The sequence below is a fragment of the Acipenser ruthenus genome, chromosome 5 (assembly GCF_902713425.1).
Source record: "Acipenser ruthenus chromosome 5, fAciRut3.2 maternal haplotype, whole genome shotgun sequence".
In the NCBI taxonomy this organism is placed as follows: Eukaryota; Metazoa; Chordata; class Actinopteri; order Acipenseriformes; family Acipenseridae; genus Acipenser; species Acipenser ruthenus.
The window spans coordinates 29,619,430-29,642,314 of record NC_081193.1 but is presented as its reverse complement, the minus strand read 5'-3'; the positions used below and the strand labels follow the sequence as shown (position 1 = coordinate 29,642,314).

Genomic DNA, 22,885 nt, shown 5'->3' with positions numbered 1-22,885 from the left:
CTTATTCCATTATCCATAATGGATTTTTCGTGGGCGTGCATACTCGGGAACTCATGACATCTAGTGGTCAACCCATTACACTGCAGGGAACAAACTCTTATTATTCTCAAACTAACATACTGATTCTGCACCACTTCACCACAGTAATCATATGGGTCCACTTTTAAGAATCAACCGCTTATAAGAATCAAAACATCTGGGATGGATGTGATTCTTATAGACAGAGTGCAGTGCACAATGAAGAAACTACATTGCTCTGAAATAGATACATGAAAATTCATTAAAGCAGTCATTTTCCTTTATTTAAGGCTAATACTAATGTAATGTAATGTCCATCAATATATTGTAGTGTTTCTGGTTATTTTTGGGACAGAAATGAGACTGCAACCATGATGAAGGCTCAAGCCATTTATTTTTACAATGATTCAATAATCACAAAATAAAATCATAAAGTGAAGGAATGGGAACTGGGAGACAAAAATGAAAATAAATGATTGTAGTAGTTTTTCTTTTACCCTACCCTTTCTCACTCTATCTCCCCCGAACACAACCTTCTCTCACACTCTTGTCTTCCCCAATCTTCCCAGTCTTTTCCCTGCACCCCCTTACATGCCCTTGCTTCCCTTGACCCCCGTCTTTCACGCCAAACCTGCACCCCAATTCCCCTCCACACGCATCACGCAACCCCTGCACGCACACACCACCATACAACCCCAGCACGCACACACCACCATACAACCCCTGCACGCACACACCACCATACAACCCCAGCACACACACACCACCATGCAATCCCAGCACGCACACACCACCATAAAACCCCTGCACGCACACACCACCATGCAACCCCAGCACGCACACACCACCATGCAACCCCAGCATGCACACACCACCATACAACCCCAGCACGCACACACCACCATACAACCCCAGAACGCACACACCACCATGCAACCCCAGCACGCACACACCACCATGCAACCCCAGAACGCACACACCACCATGCAACCCCAGCACGCACACACCACCATACAACCCCTGCACGCACACACCACCATACAACCCCTGCACGCACACACCACCATGCAACCCCTGCACGCACACACCACCATGCAACCCATGCCCTGTTCATTTATTTTACACTTGTATGTTATTATTTTTATAAAATGTATTTTATGATTTGATTAGTGCACGCTTTGTGTTATCTGACACTTTTTGATAATTGATTTGTATCACGTTATGTTGGCTTCTCCACCCGCTTCCCTGTGTTTGCCCAGTTGAGCACCTAGTAATTGAATTATTGATCAATTTACGCACATGAATATAAATAGCACATGTTTTCACAAACGGGATGGCCATCCTGGGGTTTGTATGTCTGTGCAGGAGTGGGAACGCAGTGTTTGGAGCGGGGAACGACGAGTGAGAGAGACTGAAACGGACCAGTAAATGGAGCATCCCGACAATAAGTATTGGGCTGATTGTATGCCGGTGTTGAATAATGAGCGCGAACGGCCCGAGTGTTTTTAGCCTGTTTGGTAGTCGATTGGAGTTTAAGAAGTGCACAGAATAGGTTATTGCGATTCTGGTTTCTCTCTCGCTCTCTCTGTGTGTGTTCCCTACCCTACACGGACATTGTGTGTGTGTGGTGTGGGTATTTGTACTTTTGTACCGTGGTATTGTTTTTATTATGACAGTTTTACCGTGTTTTGGAATGTGTATTTCCACTGTATTGCTGGTAGCAGCGTTGTTGCATTTGCAGCTTAATCCATGACCTTATTCATGTGAACCTTGTTTAACTGCTTGAAATCTTGCTACCTGTTAATAGGTGAATGGAATTGTTTTATAATCAGTACCGTTTGAAACTAGGTGTTGCTATTGGAAGTTTACAATAAACAAATGCTTGTTAAAATGTATCTCTGATTTTCTTGGTGACCTTGTTCCTACATTTTTAGATCTGTTATCTGAATAAAAAGAACCTAAAGGATCTTCTGTAATCTGTTCAGTGCCTTATTGCACTGAACTGGCTTAGTCAGGCTACATTAGTACTTTTACATTCAACACTTGCTGCATCTTGTGATATTTTGTAATTAAAGGCAGGTTTGTGGTGCGTTTTTTATGCTTCCGTGACCGGGGAGGTGTTACACCTGCACCCCATGTTTCATTAGGACAACATCCTACAGTATAGTACTCTCAGAACATTTTGATTGCTACTGGGCCTTTAATCATAATGAACATTTTCATTACATGTGATCTGCAGCCAAATCTTCTAAATATGTAATTGGTAGTATTTTAAATTCCTATTCAAATATTATGGTAAACTAAACTGTCCATATGCTGCAAATGAGTACTATGGTTTAAGATGGTCATAAATGTTAAACAGTTTATTCTTTTAATGTATTCATTTATTTTGCTTGAGCAGGCCTGTACATTGTCTCCAGTTTACTGCAGTTGGTTTACACAAAAATAAATGTAAACATGGCAGCCTGTGACAAGATGGCTTGGCAGGGGTGACGTCAGAACAAAAACACAGATTCAAAACAAGGAACGGCGGGGCAAAACTGAAGCGCAACAGTGCTCTGCGCATTTATTAAATAATAAAACAAAAGATATAAACAAAACAAAACACCAAACAAAAAGGGCACTAGGGCCTAACAAACAGTAACAAGTAGTATGCTGGTTGCGAAACCAGCACACGTAGCAATTGTTTACTTCTCTTCACAAACTCACGTCTCTCCTCTGACTCTCTCCCCATGCAGCCAAAGCTGCAGGTCTTTTATATTCTGGTCGAGGGGTTAACTAGCTAGAAATTATCTTGTTACCCCTCTATACCCACGAGTTTAATAGGGATGTGTGACTGTCAGCTAGTTAAATAATCAGTAGCTGATCAGTCACGCATCCTCACGAGGTTTCTAAAATAAACACAAAACAATAACAAATAATATTGACTTTTGCTGTCATATATACAAATAAAGCATAATATTAATAAATAAAGGGGCGCGACACTCAGCCACACAGCCTTGTAAAGAATGATAAGATTCAAATTAGGGACCCACAGGTCCATATGAGGACCAAAATGACACTCTTAGTATATTTTGAGGAAAATATTTGATGCGTCATCGCACTTGCCTGGTGTATGACAATTGTGTTTTGTCAGTTCACAAAATTCCCAAGTGAATAGCAATTGTCTGTACTCCTACATATTTATAGACTTTGAATAGTGTTTCTGTTCTGATACATTCCGAGCAACACAGAACAGCTTATGTGAAACTTTGCGATAGTGCAGCTGTGTATTTCATGTCATATGGATATTTTATTAAATATTCAGCTGAGTTTCTATACAGTAGTTCACAGAAGGTAAAATATTTTGTTCTTTTGATATTGTATAGGTCTGTGTGTTGCCAAATCTTTTGTGGGCTACTATCAGTAATAGCTTTTATCTGTTTATAATTTGTGAGTTTATGGATGGCTTATTTGTGTAATTTACACCATTTTAATAGTTAATATTATGAGTATACGCAATATACTATAGGGCTAAATTTTTTAAACAGAATTTGTCATTTTTGTTAATGTGATGGCATCTTAATGCACTTAAGCTAATTCTTAATAGTTTTGTAACATCTATGGCTGGTTTTGCAGACCGTGATTAGAACTAGTCTTGGACTTCTTTATCTAAAGTAACATTCAATAGTCCAAGATTAGTGCTAATCGAGGTCTGTGAAATCAGACAAGACATTGCTTAGACTTTAATCAAAATGGAAACGTTATTTCAATGTTATATGTAATTTGCTGCCTAGTCTGCATAATATATAAATAGCAGAAGTATTTGCTGATATTTATTTGTAATATACTGTATATACGTCCACACACTGCAGATGAATATGCTTATACTGTAGGATCTTCTAATAAATTAAAGCAAAAGTCAACTGTATACCGGCAATTGAAATGTTACTGTACACTATTTGCTTATATTAAAACAGATATGATCACAGAAAAAAATGTTTAATCAGTATACACATGTAAAAAAAAAAAAAAAAATCCTGTTTAATTATTAATATTTTCTAACCATGCAGGCATTTTTTCTCATTATTTTGATTGTTTGTGTATTTATATTTGTTTTTCATGTTCTGAAAATTGCATGGGTTTCCGATGAACCCCTAGTGCCTAATTTGGCTTTTTAACAGAGAAAAGGGTGACATTGCAAATTCAACGAGTGTAGCAGATTTTACTGGTCACTGCTTCAAAATTTTATTTCTTATCGGTAGATCAGATCTCATCAACATTTAACATCAAACATTTGAAGGCTGTTTTCTAAAAGCCATGCAAATGTCTAGTTTATCTTTCACTTTTTGAATAGTGTACATTACATAACAGTGTGTATGTATTATTATTATTATTATTTAATGCAGATCCTCAAAGAACACCCAACGCAGCCACTGTCTTTTACATTTGTGCCAGTTGTCAGAAAGTTGCCGACTCAAGCCTATGCTAATGCTTCAATACACAGTGGAAAATGTGGACAACCCAAATGCAAGCCAAATGAGGTATGGTACATCTTACTAATTAATTATGATTTCAGCATGCAGAATCCAAGTAACCAAGTATTGGTACTGTTTCGAAGAGTTATGTACTGAACATCAAAAAGCTATTTCATCAATATGGAGATTGTTTAGCTATTTCATACACTTTCCTGTTAGGGAAACTCGAATGGGGTATCACAGATAGAAGTTTCAGTGCATCTTTGATCAATATTAAAGTATTTTTTGTATGTTTTCAAGTGTCAGATGTTTTTCAGTTACTATGAAGTGATAGTAGATGATTAATGCAGTTTCAATCAATTGGAAATAAGCCCTAATTGGGTATCAATATGTGATAACGCACATTGTATTCTTTTGATAACAATTTATCACCCAACGTAGTTTCTGAAAAAAAACTGAGAATCAACATCTGAAATAAATGCAAAAGTTATTGGCAAGTAAAAGAGGTTCATAGAAATAGTAACACTCAAGTATGAAAAGGAAGATATGTTTATGAATAATGACCATATAGTTGTACAATTATGATTACATATCCTTGATAATATTTAGCATTTACTATATTAAGAAAATAAAATAATAACATTTAATTCTGAAATCAGTTGTGTGTGTGTGACTATTACATTTCTCATCTTGGACCACACTTTGTTGGCTCACCAAAATGTAGAGCTTAGAAATAAATGGGATTGCCAGATGGTATAGCTTATTAAAGTGATTTGTTACAATACTCAACTCACAGCATTTAGGAACACAAGAAGAGGCGACATCTGACATGACTATGCTACAAGACGGCATTTTCAAAGCAAAAATTGTGTTCATTGGTGATTCAGATGATGAAGGAGAAGCTGCCCCTGTTCATCCTCACTGTCTTGAGCAAACCAATGACATTGCAAGAATTGAGCCTCAGCTTCAGGTAACATTATATACAGTCCAGTTATCCCTATACTAGTGTTTTCTAGCCTATAATATATAATATGATATACTCTCTTTTACAGTATGACAAAAGTGAAACAATAGCAACCATTAATAAAGGGTTAAAGCCTTGCAATTTCCCCTAAGAATATATTTAAAGTAATATATACAAAATAGTAGTTTATGTTATGGTAGCAATTAACACAATTTCCCCAGTAATTTTCATTCACAGCCCTGGACAAGCATAATTCATATCTAGTGGCATATGCTTTTATCTTTCTCCCATCTTTTTCCTTCCCAGTTCAAATATTCTGCCAAAACTGACCATGTGAGCCAAGTATCCCTTTGTACTCATCCAGTCCCTGCTGAAAAAAGAAAGCAGACTATACCACAATGAATATGCATCACATCCCTGAGTCTACATCAAAGAGTACTGATAACAAGCACCAACAAATAAGTCAGTTGTTTAACAATACACCCCTTACCGCTCAAGTCTATTCAAGTATCTACTGCAGCGAGAGACTCAGTGAAAGAGAAATAACTGCAGAAACTCCAGATCCCTTAACAAACGCTCTCTGTTCAGAAAGGCTATCTCTCCAGCATCCTCTAAAGAATCAATAATGTCTGGAGGTCCAGACAGAGTAACAAGTTTATCTCCTTTACATTTACTGTTCTCTGAAGGCTCACAAGACTTTCCAGAACTGCATCTCCTTGTTCTTCTATAAGATCAGGCATGTTCTCCCCAGCTTTGGTCAAAACTATTCCCCGTTCTTTATCATCCAGCTCTAGTCTATTTCAGGCATCACCTCGCTGTTTCTCTCCAACAAGAGATAGTCTCACACCCTCCCCTTTCCAGGTCTCACCTAGTACTACTTTAGTTCGGTCAGAGCCTAGGCCTCCACCAACACCTCTCTCTACTTACTGCTATTCTTAGAACTGGTCAACTCCCGCATTCATCAACAGTACAAAAATCATTACAAAGACCCTTCTCTCCTTCGTGGCCAGCTAGTGCTACCAGTCTCTCATTCTCTAACATCTGCTCTCTCACATCCAGCTTAACTATCTCTTCTGAGGCCTCCAGACCACAGTCGTCAAGTAGTACAGAGAAGCCTCTTCAGGGGTCTCCTGCTGGAATGTTTAGAGCTACTTTAGCATCGCTGAAGTATTAAACAACTGCCTCACCCTCCTGTATAACAGAAGCCATGCCTCACTCTCCTCCTGCACATTCCTTCAAACTAGCTCATCCCTCACAAGATCTCTTCAAATGTAGTCCTAGGAATCTCTCACCTGTTTTGCAAAACAGTTGTGCCTTATCCCTCTTTCCTGCAGCACAGCACACTCTGAAGCAGATCAGCAGCAAGGAGACTTAACAACTGTCCCTTATCCCATTACACCTTCATCATTTTCTAGACATGACACTTTGTCTCCTAGGTACAGTTCCCTAATCCTCTGCACCTCAAAAAGACTTGATGCACCTTTCCAAGGACCAGGAGTTACTATTTCTCCAGCACCAAGCTGTAGTCAGACTAGCTCCAAGTCTCCTTTGCAAAATAGGATCTCACTTGGCTTATCAACTGAGAGATTTAGTTCCATCTCACTTACCTGTGGGCTTTCTCCACCCCCAAGGCCGAATTCTGTTTCTGCTTCTCATTCTCCAAGTCCATCTCCTTCCTTTACACGATCCCACTCACCAAGATCCTATTCTTTCAATCCTACCGCAAACCGCCTAACACTCTCACCCTCGCCACCACCACGTGGAAATAGTGGCTCTGCTCCATCACCTTCTCCATCTCTGCCCTCAGTACCCTCACCTACCCCAAGATCTGTGACTTCACCCTTGTCTATTGAAAGTGAAACTAAAAATACAAAGGTACAGTGCACAGTTGCACTTGCATGTCACATGAATGTTTCCTGTCTCAATTATTAAGCATAATTCATGTCACAAATACAAAAATATCACATTATACCATGTAATTTATAGTATAGGTAACATCCCATACAGTTGTAACAAGAATAAATATAATTGCAGTTTGTTATGAGTGATCTGTTTCAGTTATTTGACACAGTGGTACTGTTAAACTTTGCATATAAATATAATGATACAACAATCCACATTGCCTACAGTATAACAGAATAATTTGACATAATGTTACATTTTTAAATGATTGTTTTAGCAATCAGTTGGAGTTTCCCATTTGTTTAATATGTGCTTTCACCTTTTGCTGCTCACTACTATTTTTTTTATTCTTTTTCTTACCTTTTTCTCTGCTATAGCAATACAAGATCAAGTCAAGCTACAAGGCATATGCAGCAATACCCTCAAACACACTGCTCTTGGAGCAGAAGGTTAGTGTTTTACTGATAGTACAACCATCGGTCCATTAGTACATTAGCGCTTACATTGCTACAAGATACTTGAGACTATTTCCAAAAAGCTACATTAACCTTACCACTGTCAAGACAGCATCGTAATTGTACATGTCTCCAGATGTTCTTGAACTTCCCAAGTAGTTTGGGGTAATTGTGAGATGGTTGCTGAGGTTATTAAGAATACACAGAAACAACTGAAATGGCCACTGGCACAAATTAATGATAGCAGAGGCATAGTCCTAAATCAGCTGTTGTACTGATGTAAGAGGTAGGTTTCAAACAGTACACATACCATTTTTTTATATACTATATATATATATATATATATATATATATATATATTTTTGTATCACAACAGCATCTGATGATGTAATTCACAGAATTATTAGTTGTCTCAAAAATCAGCCTTCTTGCCTTTCCCTTCATTTAAATATAAATAATAAAAAATACTATTAATGTGAACTGAAAGGTAATTTCTTATAATTTATCTCTTATGTGTATAGCAGCTTTTTATAACCTGCATGATACCGTTGATATCACTTTTGGTTAGTCAGACAAAAAGAATAAACACTGACAAAAATGCTTTATTATAATACAATATTTGCTATATTTATTACAATACAATACAATATTTACATAAATATATATTTTTAACCATCCAACTCAAAGATTTTTTCAAATATATACGCAGTTGGTTGTTTGATATAAAGGTAGTGTTTGTGGTCTAAAAATAATAGTGATAATCTATAGGCCCTGGTACAAAGTCAAGATTCAGTGCGTGGAATATGTATCCATCCCTGGTAAGGAACTACTTCACTGCAAGGAGGGCAAATGCATAATTTCATGGCTCTTGTCCACAACACAAATACTGCACTGTATGAGTACATGAGTAATTGATATTCTTTACATATAGACATTCTAAGACCTTTTACTATTTGTTTTTGTAGGCAATAAACAGGGAGGTTGACAATCCAGTGTACTCCCCTGTTGACGATAAAATAATGTCAGAAACCCATGCAGAGGTAGATGTAAAACACTTTTATTTGAACCTTTATTTTTTATTTGTATCCCGCTTGTCTCAAGATAACCCATTTAATTTATTTTTTCAATTTTCACAGATATGTTCACCAGCACAGCTTCGGCCTATGGTAACAATAAACTGCAACAACAATGCAGTTTTTTTTTGTTTTTTTTTGTAATTTCATTTTACACGTTTATAACCTTTTATACCACACTTACCATCCACATTTTTTTCAGCGACGATCCCATTCTGCTCCAATTTCCCTGCAGAAACTAATGGATTCTGATGCACCAAAAGTATGTAAAGCATGTTATGATCTTCACTTCAAAGGATACCACTTTGCTGATTTCTCAATTTCCAAAGCCTTTACTGATCCAAGCAAATGCTTTTATGTGGCTCATTCTAAAAATAACAGGTCACGGTGTATTTTAAGTGGAGCTTTTTTATTTATTATCTGTAACAACTACTGTAGTTCACTAACATGCTAACAAATATGGATTATGTTTTGGTAAAATGTACAGTAGTAACCTACTTATAAACTATTTTTAAGGTATACAGCCTGATCTCATATGCAATAAGATGTTAAATGTATATAAACAGTTGCATTGTTATTGACTGGGAAATTAATAATACACATTTCATTCAGAACTATACTTAACAGAAGAAAGATGTTTTGAATATGTTTTAACAAAACAGTGACCAGGCCTATAATGCTGTCTTCAGGTCTTAAGTGATTGAATCTAACACAATGATTTCATAAATGTTACCTGTTCTGCACTTTCAATTGCTATATTAGTGTCAGGTGTTAATTTTTGACAGAAACCATGTTATACTAGACATGTGTTTTCATTTTAAAAAATGGAAAATAAATCTGTGTTTGCAGGCTATGTAGTGTTACAGATGCATCCTCCATTGACCAGTAACATGCTGTGGAAGTGAAGCATGAGAGAAAAGGATGGAATCTGAGAGCTTTCTTTAGCCTACTGTAGTACCTGGTATCACAACACAGCATGGAAGTACAGTGCACAAGATTTATGGACTTGTTTTGTATCTACAGCCACTTTATACAAAAGTAAAAGTAATAGATGATTACACGGATCAGGGAATAAAGAATAATCACAGCCTTTTTTACTTGTTTTACAGAATTTTACAATGCTACCGCGATCTGCTGGGCGGGAGACTAAATATGTGAGTCTCTGATTCTTGCATGACTAAATATACTTTTCCTTACTGTTGCAGGAAACCACATACCTTTAATATTAAGTTTAACGATTTACTTTTGTCGTTAGAGACAATATCCACTCTGCATTGTGCCACATACTTCTGTCTAAATACGCCCCTCTTGATTACTGTGCTGTTTTCTCTGTTTCACCAAAGCAGTCAGTTGAATGTTTTTTTTTTTTATTTGCACAGAAGCACATGCCAAATTCTGTGAATGTAGATTGTGAATAAAAAAGTCAAAACACAAGCATGAAAACTAAATGGAAAGTAATTGGCACGGTACACTGCAAAGGAGGTAGCAACAGTAATCATTGATGATGCATTAAAGCTACGCTATAAGAGTCTGGCTGCAAATAGCTGCTTATCATACTCTGGCACATTGATAAATACCAGGAGCAAAATGTTAAGTGCATTCCAACAACATGACTTATTGTCCAATACGATCATTTTTTGTAATATTGCTTACTCAGCCTATGTATAATTTAATAACACTATCACACATTTAGACTATTGTTTTCCAAGAAGCCTTTATTAAGAACAAGCCTGCTGTAAATACTTCAAACTTGATTTTCAGACTTGAAATCAGCTATGGCTGTTGATTTTTTTTTCATATTCTAATTAACTTAATCCTAAAAATATCTGGCATGGACCACTGTTATTATTATTATTATTATTATTATTATTATTATTTATTTCTTAGCAGACACCCTTATCCAGGGCGACTTACAATTGTTATAACATATCACATTATTTCACATTATACAGATATCATAAATTTATACAGTTGGGTTTTTACTGGAGCAATCTAGGTAAAGTACCTTGCTCAAGGGTACAACAGCAGTGTCCCACACTGGGGATTGAACCCACAACCCTCTGGTCAAGAGTCCAGAGCCCTAACCACTACTCCACACTGCTGCCCGGTTTATTATATGGGATTTATTACACGGTCTTGGGGCAGAGAGTTGCAGGGGGACAAGTTAAAGGTTACATTCCGTTCCAGCAGATATAATCTTGTAGTTTGATTTTTTTCAATGGTCAATAGAAATGTTTTAAATGTTTTAAACCAGAATGTGAAAATAATACAAAGATAATCTAAACAAGAAAAAAAAACCATATTGGCACCAAGCCGCTCTTTAACCTTATAAGAGTATCTCAAAATAAAACAATACCTGACAAACTTGGTGACGACACCAACAAAAAGACCCTTCCAAGAGGATGGGGTGCCACATTTAAAAGATTGTTGGCCCACATAAGTCTTCACTTTCTAAACCCTCAAACATCTGCATCATTTAATCTAAGACCATGATTAAATGATGCAGATGTTTGAGGGTTTAGTAAGTGAAGATGTGGGCCAGCAACCTTTTAAATGTGGTGCCTCATCCTCTAGGAAGGATCTTTTTGTTGGTGTTGTCAACACCTGTTTTATGAGACTTCTTCATCAACATTTACACTCTAAGGTGCTCTGACTACATATGAAGAGCTGTGGTTTGACTATAATTATTGTGTTTTTTTTTTTGTTTTTTTTTAAGAAACTGATGTGCATATGTGTACTTTCAGGACACCATTATTAAAGTGGTTGTAGCCAGGGGTTAATTTGTAAACAAAAAGGTACCAGATCATATAATTAAGGAAGAGGGATAGTATTTTTGTTTACAGACCTAATGTCCTGACCTTGATTTAGAGAAGCATCCATATACAGTAGTGTGTAAATGTATTAAAACACCCCATTGCTTCTGTTTTGATGTGTTGTGCATATGAAATCAAACCACCTTAACTGAAAATCTTGGAAAATTCTCAAAATAGGCAAATTAGTGCCTGTCGAATTTAATTGACTTTAATAGGCCACACATGCAATTACTTTAAACTAGTAAGAGGTTCTCACACAGGTAGGTATACAAAGGATATAAATGAAAAATCTTGAGGTGTTCTAATACATTTGCACACTACTGTATATCTTCATGTTGTGTCATGTGCTTGTAGGTTTTGTACCTTGTTGTGCCCCCCCAAGCCTCGAAGCATTTAAAAAAAAAAAATACACGAGTTATTTACGAGGTTTGCAACTACCCCACCCACCCCCGCCGCCAAGCCTCGAAGCATTAAAAAAAAAAAAAAAAATTACGAGTTATTTACGAGGTTTAAATTCCTATGTTTATGGGAAACTAATAATAATATATGCATTGCGTTTTTTTTTTTTTTTTTTTTTTGCATGGCTGTAGTTAAGTTATGCCAGGAGCGAGTAACGTCAAAGCATTCACTCCACTGTAATGCGCCACAGCCGAGGTAAAACCTCACTGCCATTAAAAGAAAATATATAATTATAATTTTTGCTAAGTCTTTATGATCTTACATAAATTGTTAGTTGTGGATTTTGTTTGAGAAGACAGAATTGGATCAGATTTATTTTTGTTAGTTTTATTAAACATTGGTGTTCGTGCGGTGTATTGGGGATTTGTTGTTACTGTTTTGTTATTCGCGTGTCATGTCTGAAGTGTTTACCGTATGTAGGTGCTTAAGATGAACACAACATGATAAAACCCAACCGGTTTCATGACAATGAACACCAGTAATTAATTAATCAGGTTTCAGCTTTGACCCCCCAAGATTTTGTTGAATTGACGCCACTGTACCAGTTGCGGGCAACTAATCTGATGAACAGGAGCGACAACACTATTGTTAAGAGCGCTCATTTTTTGGCATTTCTTTGTTTGGGGTGTAAAAGAAAAACTAGTAATTTCCTTTTCACAGAAGTTTCATCATAAATTATATTGTTAAGAACACTTTTGTCATTCAATTAATGGAACATAATTGAATGACAAAATGATGATTATTGTACATGTTATGTGTATAGAGTTCCCTTTCAATTCAAAGACGACCACCAAAACATTGCTTATGGGATATGCCTGCCTATTGGTAGGTTTTCATTGAGCTCTCTATACCAGAGCTGCCGATAGGCCCCTTCCTGGATGACATCCTCGGTCCTGCCTACCGAGGGGTTAAAACCGTCATTCCACGGAAGCCATTTCTCTTTTTGCCTCTCAAGATGGTAAGGTAAGACCCTCTGTGTTGGTATCTGAGCGTTTTTGAAAAAGAGCTTTCAGTCTACTGCAGTTCCCTTGCCTTTCAGGCTGAAAGCTGGCTTGCCGCTTTCACGGAATCAGTGACTCCTGTTTCAGCCTTTTTCTTCTATCTTTCCTCAGCAACCTGCGTGTGCTTGCATTGCAGGCTGCTGCTTTGTATCTGTGGTATGTGAGTCGACTGCCTGTGCAGTATTGATTTAAGTAAGTGAGTGTTGTTGTCTTTTTTCCAGCCTTCACTCGTATGGGAGCACTTCCTCCAACGGGGCTAGGCTTCGCCTTACCCCTGCTGTTGAGTGACTCTGCTGACTGCTTTTAGCAGTTTAAATATATACATAATATATATTTGTTGACTAAATACCTTGCTGACACATCTGTAGTGCACACGCGGTACACCCGCTTGCCTGTATTGTGCTACAGCTAGGTGAAAAAAAAAACAAAACAAAAAAACCAGCAGTCCTCCACGGGGCTGTATTTTTACTAGCCCCGCAGCAGAGTAGACCGCGCCGGCTGCCTCGGCTCCCCCACCTCGGTGCGTTGGGCCTTAAAAAATAAAATAAAATTGAACAGCAACAGCAGTGTGTTCCCCACTATTATTGTTTGTATTGTTTATTGTAGTCTGTCCACTGTGTGTGTTCCCTGGTATGATCACGTGTGTGACTATACGCTGTTAGGGTAGGCACCACTGCTTCAGCTGCCCCCTGGTGCTTCGGTACCTTGGTGCACTCGGTGTTCAGTGCACACTGTGCACATGGTGCTTAGTGCACTCATTGCGCACAGTGCTCGGTGCTCTCGGTGTGCATAGCTCCTCGATGCATACGTTACCCCGAAAATGCCACTTAATGATAGGCACTCGCTCTGCGTGCGGTGCCTAGGGGTCCAACATGCCACTGAGGCTATTGGAAGAGAGGACTTCTGCGACATATGCACGGCTTTTCAGCACGCCGCAGTAGGCTTAATAGGGTCATGAAGATAGACGCTCCGTCTCCCACGGTGGAGCCGTCAGCAGCCCTCGGGGCCCAACCCAGCTCCTCCAACTTTCGCAGAGGTTGCCTTGGAGACTAGTTTGCCACCGTTGTCCAGCTCCATGTCGGCATTGATGGGACGCGCTGCAAAGTTTTTGCAGATTCCCTGGGCGACACCGACAGAGCCCCATCCTGTCTATGAAGACAGCCTTCCTTTTGTTTATCGCCTCCGCAAAGCGGGTCAGTGAGCTGCAGGCACTGTCGGTGCACAGCTCCTGTATGTGTATTTGGGATGATGGCAGCAGGGTGTCACTGCGTACAAACCCTGCTTTCCTCCCCAAGGTGATCACCGCCTTCCACATTAATCAGTCTGTGGAATTGGAGTCTTTCCATCCAGCTCAGTTTGCTTCGGAGGAAGATAGGAGATTGAATTTCCTCTGCCTGGTGCAGGCATTGAGATGCTATGTGGTTAGGACAAGAGCTCTGCGTCATACTGACCAGCTCTTTGTCTGTCACGGTATACGGACCCTAAGACAGCCTCTCTTGAAACAGTGACTGTCGCATTGGATTGTGGACACAGTCTCTGCAGCGTCTGAAAGTGCTGGCTTAACCCCACCTAGAAGAGTAGCTGTGCACGATATGCCGCATACATTCTCCAGGTTCTACCACTTGAATGTGGTAGATCCTTCTTTGCCTTCAATAGGCATGAGGGTCCTTGAGGGTGCACACTCATACCGCTAACTTAGGATTAAGCGGTTCCTTCTCCCTCGCGATGGCTCTGGTATACATTTCCCATACGTAATGTTTTGGTGGTCGTCTTCGAATTGAAAGGGAACGTTTGGTTACTTACCATAACCCTGGTGCCCTGAAAGAGAAGACTACCACCAACCGCAAGGTTGCATCGGTCTGCCTCACAGGTTCGATGCAAAAACAGAAATGGCTTCCGTGGAATGACGGTTTTAACCCCTCCGTAGGCGGGACCGAGGATGTCATCCAGGAAGGGGCCTATCGGCAGCTCTGGTATAGAGAGTTCGGTGAATACCTACCAATAGGCAGGCATTTCCCATATGTAATGTTTTGGTGGTCATCTTCTCTTTCAGGCAACCAGGGTTACGGTAAGTAACCTAACGTTCTTTTTTGCAACTTTTTTCTTTTCATACTGATCATCATTTGCAAACTGTATATATCTCACCTGTCATATAGAAAGATACCAGATTTAGGACCCGGTGCAACCCAACACAAATTAACTCCTGATGGGCAGCAGTGTGGAGTAGTAGTTAGGGCTTTGGACTCTTGACCAGAGGGTCGTGGGTTCAATCCCAGGTGGGGGACACTGCTGCTGTACCCTTGAGCAAGGTACTTTACCTAGATTGCTCCAGTAAAAACCCAACTGTATAAATGGGTAATTGTATGTAAAAATATTGTGATATCGTGTAGCAATTGTAAGTCGCCCTGGATAAGGGCGTCTGCTAAGAAATAAATAATAATAATAATAATAATAATAATAATATCAAAAAATCTTCCCTGTCATGCACTTTTATTCACTATATAGCTCTAAAATAAGCAGTTTTGAAAGAAACACGTTACAGCAAACTACACTACAGTAAGTAAAGAAAGATCTCAGTATGATTGCCCTGCCTTCCAGGAAGACTATTACTACTTTACCCCAGCAGTGTCTTCAGGATCAAAGTACTTTGCAGGTTGCAAAGCATATCAGTCACTAGGGCAATCAGCTGGATGGTTCATGACAGGAAAGAATGCCCTGCAGGGGTGGGGATAATTTCACTATCCAGGTGAAAATACCAAGGAAGTGCAATACAACCTGAAAGGAAGGCTTGCAATCAGCTATTGTAGCACTAGATATCATGGTTTAAAATGATAATACATGTTTGCTAAAAATGTGTTTCTTTCCGAACTTCATATTTCAGAGTTATGCCGTGAATGGATGAGCATGGAGGGAAAAATGTATGGAATTATTTTGTAAGCTGACAATCACTTTGAGTATTTCTATAAAGCTGTAAAGTTAAAGCACACTGACGAGATTAGAAAGATTACTTGTATTAAAATGTATGGAACAATTGAAAACACACTCTGATGTCACCTTCATGCAACAACAGCATCCAAAGTATTTAAATGTATTAAAAATTAACCATGGTCTGAGTTACTGTACTACAGTTTCTACAGACAGACTACATAATCTGTAGAACATTCTAAAAACAAAATCAAAGAGCAAGATTAATTCACTTTTTACTATTATTATTCCAATAGGCCTCTTTCCATCTGTTGCAATCTGGTTTTGCTGAGAAACAACTGGTATGTATTAGAAACTGTTTCTTTTAAAATTACATGGAATGATTTTAAAAATTGCTTAATTAACTGTATCTGGTCCTACTCAAAGATTATAGGGTAGATGTACTAAAGTGTAGCGTCTGTCGCAATAGTCGTAAACCAGTTGCAAACGAGTCGGAAGTCTAGGGTGAAATGTGCTAAACAAGTGCAATGCTGTTAGCGACTTTTTAGGGAATGCTTTGCAGCAGCAGTTTTTCTTTGCTGTTCAATCTTAGATGAATATGTAATTATGGGCGTTCCTGCATAAATTTGCAAAAAGGGGGTGGGGAGAGTGCAAATGAGGGTTCTCAAATATTATAATGAGATGTACTAAAGCTGCCGACAATTGCAACACTTACAATTGCATCGATTTGTTAAGAACTTTTGAAAGCATGTTTTAAACAGTTGCAATTGTTGCTGCATTTCCCAGTCCGCTTTTTCTCGTGTGTTGCCAGTTCTGCTCAGTGCATTTTTGAGGCGAACACCCAAGTACCTAATTTTCACTAAAGTCAGGGTGTACTTACAAGCCTTGAAAACACATTTCTATGACGTGTCTGGTTTTCCCGAACGTGTTGGAAACACATGTGCCACTAACCCCTTCAGCTCATCCTGAGCTTCTTACAGGACCGTGATCTATTTTGTGTTCATTGTTTAGGCTACTAAGTAGGCCAAGTTAAAAATAATAATAATAAAAAAACGCTACAATCATTTAGTTTCAATTTAAAGTAATCTTTTATTTTAATAAGTCCTGGTGTACAATGCAGCAGCATGACTTATTTTGTGTTACCGATAGGCTAAAGTAAAAATAATGCGTGCTACGTATTCATTGGATTTTACTACTGTACAGTATACTGTATAGTCCTACTGTACAAATCTATATTTTTACATAATGTAATGTGTAGCCTACTCAGAACACATTAGTGTTATTTCAGTGCAATGATTTACTTTTAAAATGCATTGAGCACTATAAATGTAGGTGTGTGTGATTTTATTGTATTGTTTTTAAACTCGACACCTCCTTATGTCGGACAAATATGTCCAGTTTAGCGAGGGGCTACTGTATGATTATGAAAAGCATTTTGGGGGTGAAGGTTGGTGCCTCACTACAGAATCTGATGGGATTAAACTGCCTTTTATTTATATAACAGTATTAAAATAGGTAAAATGAAGACAGAACAGAATGCATTGTACAGATGACATTTACATTTAACAATGTTTTTTTGAGTCTTGCACCCTTGCATATATAGACGTTATCCTTCTGCTGCAGCAAACCACAACTCAACTCCTGCCTTTTATATGAACAATGCCGCAGGACTCTCGCAGTGTAGAATGCTAGTGATCTTGCTAAGAAAACGCAACAAATATTTAAATTAGTATATTATGGTTCTTTTCAAAACTTTGCTAATTGTCACAATGAAAATGCAAATTGCAGTAAGTTTGCACTACGACTGGCCCATCTTAGTACATCTACCCCTACATGTTTAAAGACATTTAACAGGAACAATAATGAACTGCCTTTAGAAAAGTTGCTCAATTTCCAAAACCAAGTTCTAGTATATTCTCCACTGGCACATCCGACCCGTGAGGGCTCGGTACGGAACGGGTACTGTTGATTCTCCACTGGCTATTTGTCGAGCTGAGCGAGAACCAAATCGTGAAACTCCGACCTCACAGACACCTGAATCTGGCTCGGAGTCGAGTCGGGCCAGGGGCGGGGGTAAGGATTTTCATCATTATGTTGCAGCCAGAGACCCGCACTTACAACTGCATTGTCATATTTGCTACATTTTCTTTAAATTCTCTTTAAAAATTAATAATCGATACCCGGGTAGTAAAAAGAGACCCGGTTCAGGTTGGGTAATTTAAAACCCGGGTACATGTGCCGACCTCTGATATATATATATATGATAAACAGACATTAACTTTTGTAAATATGTTCCTGCTTGTAGACCAAGCCTGGAGTTATACGACCAGTAGCTGTTATTCCTAAATTTCCGGAAGAGAGAGAGGAGTATCAGCCCAATCCATTCAGACATTACCTTGAAGAGACTTCAGATGCTGAACTTCAACAGGTAGACTTTTCACAAACAATGACTTACTGACATAAAACACTGCCAGAAAATGTGATGAAAAAATATAATCACATTGATATATTAGTTAAACACAATTTACATTATTTATACGGAAATACTATACATTTAAACAAAGATGTGGCAAATAATATAATATGTTATAAAACTCAATAGAATAGTATACTGTTAATAAATATTACTTGTTCACTTCAAGAGATGTTATTTCAATTAGTTGTATTATTTTTTTTCCTTTTTGATTTTGTGTATGTTTAATCATTTTAACTTTTTGTGTATATCCAAAAATAACTTATTTTTCATTTTTAAACACTGCAGTTATACATATCCACTTATATATCTGACAAGGATATGAAAAGTCTCCTCAGCGATCACCAAAAATAGCACAATAAACATACTGTACACGCACTGGGCTCCATGTATTAGTCACTATGCTGTTATAATAAAGCATGGCTTTTTTATTTTGTAAGGAAAAGTATGCTGTAATCTTGTTTCATGCTTTACTTTTACTGTTAAATAACATTTATTTTCACATTGCAAATGTAACCTGGGAAATTTAACATGAATAAAAGGAAATTAACAATACAACTTAATAAGTGGTCCTCAACTTAGACATGCAGATAGAAAAGTGTTTTGTCCACTAGCACATTTGTGTTTCAGAAAGTCAAGGGCATTTTGCTCTATTGACATTTAACTAACTTCTTATTCCAAAATGTAAAATACAATGAAATTAAATTAAAATACAGATTGAACAAATAGCATACAAGCCATAAAATCAAATGACTTTGTGTTCCAGTTTAAATTGCCGTAACAGGCACACATTTTATCCTGGGGCATAGCTTTGAGGACTACTGGAATAAAAAGACTGTGGGGATGCCAAAAAAAGGATATAACTCACATAATCCTCATCTTGTCATTTGTTCATTTGTCCATGCTTTTTAACCCTTGCTTAGTTCACCCAGATCATATTTTATTTGACCATAAATCACATTTTCTCTACAAACAGAGGCCTTCCCTTCTCTCCCTTCCTCCTTCCTGACTTCCTTTGTTTCTTATCCTGCCTTCTGTCATTACCTGTGCCAGACCTTCCTGTCTCCAGGAACATTTCTCTGTCAAAGCCACTCGTATTCTCTAATGTGAAATGTCTGACTCCTGGACCATACATTCACTTGTATCATTCTGTCTACCTACCAAACTAACCTTCCCCTGAGTCTTGGCTCATTGTACAACAAAGTGAGCTGTTGCCATGCATTCTTTATTGGGATTAATGTACTCCCTTTTCCTCTCCTTATTTTTGTATGTTTTTTTTTTTTTTTTCTGCTTTTTTCATATTATTATTTAAATCCTGTCCTATTTCAGGAGATGTTGGGCTGCAGTAACCTCTCTAGTAATACATGTGTTGCATCTTCTACAATTCCCTAACATTTAATTTCTTACTTGTTTTAATATCACCTTTGAGCAGCAGTATTGAGATCCACTACAGTTTAGATTTTTATAATAGCCCCTCTTGCAATTTATTGAACCTTTAGTGAATGCATTGCTTAAGAACCGGCTCATTTACTTGTTGCATGTTTGTGTATTTCTACTGAAAGTCCAGGTAGTATACACTATTGTTATTTTTTCCTGTCATACATGTAGTTTTGCATTTTGCATTCATTTGCCTGCTAGATCAGTAAACATAGGCTTTGTTTACCCGACCTTGTATGCCCTTTGATGAACAGGTGCCAGAAAATGTAATAAAAATAGTGACAGAAGTCATCAGTGTTAGCCTGGGACAGTCTCAATGGGATGGACAATTGGTAGAATTGGTAGAATTGGTAGAATAGTGCCATATTTGAGAATCAGTTCACATTGGTAATCAATTGAAAGACACCATTTGAGTTAGGGTGACCATATTGCTCCAGGTTCACCAGACCAGAGTAGGACAATTAATATGTTTTTAATGTAATAAACCTTAACTGCCCAAGTGAACATGGAACTATGTGGTCACCCTAATATCAGTACCACTGCATTATTTGCCATTGCTGCGAGGTTTTCCAAAGGCTCTGCGATGGTTTCTTGGGAATAATACACTGGTATTGCAATGCTTTTCTTTTGCTTCTAAGCTTTTATACAGAGGGTATATATATATATATATATATATATATATATATATATATATATATATATATATACACTAATAGGGCTCGAGTCACGCTCCAGTGTTAAAAGCAGAGTTATGACTGGAGATGTTGTTATCACTCCTCATGATTATATTCCTTGCTTCCGCTATAATTTACAAATGTCCCAATGGCATTTTTTTCATGGCATGTAATCAGCTCTAATGCAAAATTAATTTCAGTTAATACCACCCTTCTTACCATGATAGTGGTACTCTTACCTTATTATCTCCTTCAAATAAATTGACCTCCAGTATAGTTGCCTGCAGGCACACCAGAGTAATATAGCTGGTATTTAAAAGGCCTTTGCTTTGACTAAAAATGACTCAAAAATGGAGCACATTTTAACAATCATGTTCTTATATCGGTGCAAGGAGTTTGGAGTCAGTGCACGCGGTACTTTAGTGCCTCGGTGCACGCATAACCCATGCATGCGGTGCCCTCGGTGCACAGAGTGCTTAAGCGCTCCCATGCCTTGCACTCCGTGCAAGGCAGTGTGTGTCGCCTAAGGCTTATATACCCGGCAGTATTGAGTGATGGCAGTCATGTCGTGGTTCCATGCTTGCAGGGCAAACATGCCCCAGGAGGATGAACATTCTCTATATGCGCGGTGCTTGGGTGTCCAGCACGCCAATTCAACCCTCAGTGATGACACCTTTTACGACATCTGCGCGGCTTTTCAGCCCCGGGTGCTTCAATATAGGCTGGCTAGGGCCATGGGGGTGGAGGCTCTGTCCCCTCTGGACGAGCAGTCAGCGGCCCTGGGGGCCACAGTCCCCCCACTCCTCCAATTGTCCCAGAGCCCCTCAGTTGCCAACCCCTCGTAGCCGCTCCTCATCTCCGCAAGCGAAGCGGGTTAAGCGCTCGAGGCAGGCGAGGGACATAATGGACCTCAAGGCACAGATGGCCCAGATCCTGGAGTTATTGGCTCCGCAGCAGGCTCCTGCTGCTCTGGCCACAGCTCCAGCTCTGCCAGTGCCCACCCCAGTACCAGCTCCTGTCTCCAAAAGGGGAGCTCAGGGTGAGCTGGAATCGCCTGCACTGATGGCAGAGGAGGAGGACGCAAGGCAGAGCCTAGCTCCAAGGTTGCCTCAGAGGCTAGTGTGCCCCCGCTTTCCAGCACCATGTCGGCACTGATGGGATGCACTGCAACCTTTTTTCAGGTCCCTTGGACGACAGCGGCTGAGCGACGCCAGTCCGTGTTCCGGAGTGTGCTGAAGCAAGCGGCCCTGCTTACTTCCGTGGAAGGCGTGGGCAAGCTGGGCCTGGTGGGTTTTCCCCCAGTAGATTCCACCATTGCGGCCTTGGTCAAGGCTCCGCCAGTGGGGGGCTTACCTAAGTGTCCTGTCTGCCCAAACCCGCAGTATCCTGACTGCCTATATGGATGGCATACTACAGGAAGCCCTGCTCCCTCAGCCGGTGGCTTCCGAATGACACTTTCTTTCAGGAACGCTGTTCCAGATCTCCGGCCTTCAAGGGCAAGCCCTAGGCCAGAGCCTGGCAAGCCTGGTGGTGGCTCGTAGACAGCTATGGCTGTCACAGACGAGGGTGCCCAATGCGGATAAGGCGGCACTGTTAGACGTGTCGATATCCCCGGGGCATATCTTTGGGCAAGCAGTGGAGGAGATTCTGCAGTGCTCCCACCAAGAATGCAAAGCTTCTCAGCAAGTGGCCACGCTACTCCTTCCCCGTGCTCCGACACGGGGCAATCTCCCCAGACACGCACTATAACCCGAACGGTCCCTGTCCCCACAGCTCCGCTGGGTGACCTGAGGCACTGCCTGCAGTCCACCGCAGCAGCAGGCAACTGGGCCCTCCCGCAAGGCAGGAGGAACGCAGGGCATGGCGTGTCCACGCAACAGCGTCCCAAAAGACGCTGGGCCATCGCCCTAGGCAGCCACCTCAGCATGCTCTTCCCCCACCTCAGCAGCCCCAGCAGGAGCCCAGAAGGCTTATGGCATCAGGCCCATCCCTTCATGACACACCAGCTGCAATATTGGCTTGCACCTCAGACACCTGGGTGCTCACCACCGTGTACATTGGTTACGCGCTACAATTCTGCATGGGGCCTCCTCCCTTCCGAGGTGTCACAAATACATCTGTGACAGACCCTCTCCAGGTCTCAGTACTTCAGCAGGAAGTGACCGCCATGCTGCGCAAGTGAGCCATTTGTCTCGTAGACCCCATCTCCCACGGACGCGTACTTCCACGTTCCA

General features: G+C 39.7%; 1 protein-coding gene across 7 annotated transcripts in view; it reads left to right on the top strand.

Moving 5' to 3' along the window:
• The window catches only part of LOC117402643 (uncharacterized), a 41,907-nt gene that overhangs the window by 7,752 nt on the left and 11,270 nt on the right, over positions 1–22,885 (top strand). For 4 of the 7 annotated variants that reach the window (XM_059023969.1, XM_034003994.3, XM_034003993.3 and 1 more), the window contains 9 exons: positions 4,407–4,541; positions 5,272–5,445; positions 7,719–7,790; positions 8,762–8,836; positions 8,933–8,962; positions 9,072–9,131; positions 9,979–10,023; positions 16,364–16,408; positions 18,373–18,495. In XM_059023969.1, the coding sequence (XP_058879952.1) occupies positions 4,407–4,541; positions 5,272–5,445; positions 7,719–7,790; positions 8,762–8,836; positions 8,933–8,962; positions 9,072–9,131; positions 9,979–10,023; positions 16,364–16,408; positions 18,373–18,495 (759 nt within the window). Of the gene's footprint in view, positions 1–3,237; positions 3,355–4,406; positions 4,542–5,271; positions 5,446–7,718; positions 7,791–8,761; positions 8,837–8,932; positions 8,963–9,071; positions 9,132–9,978; positions 10,024–16,363; positions 16,409–18,372; positions 18,496–22,885 lie in introns of those variants that run through there. The other 3 variants (XM_034003991.3, XM_059023970.1, XM_059023971.1) reach the window with 3 other exon arrangements.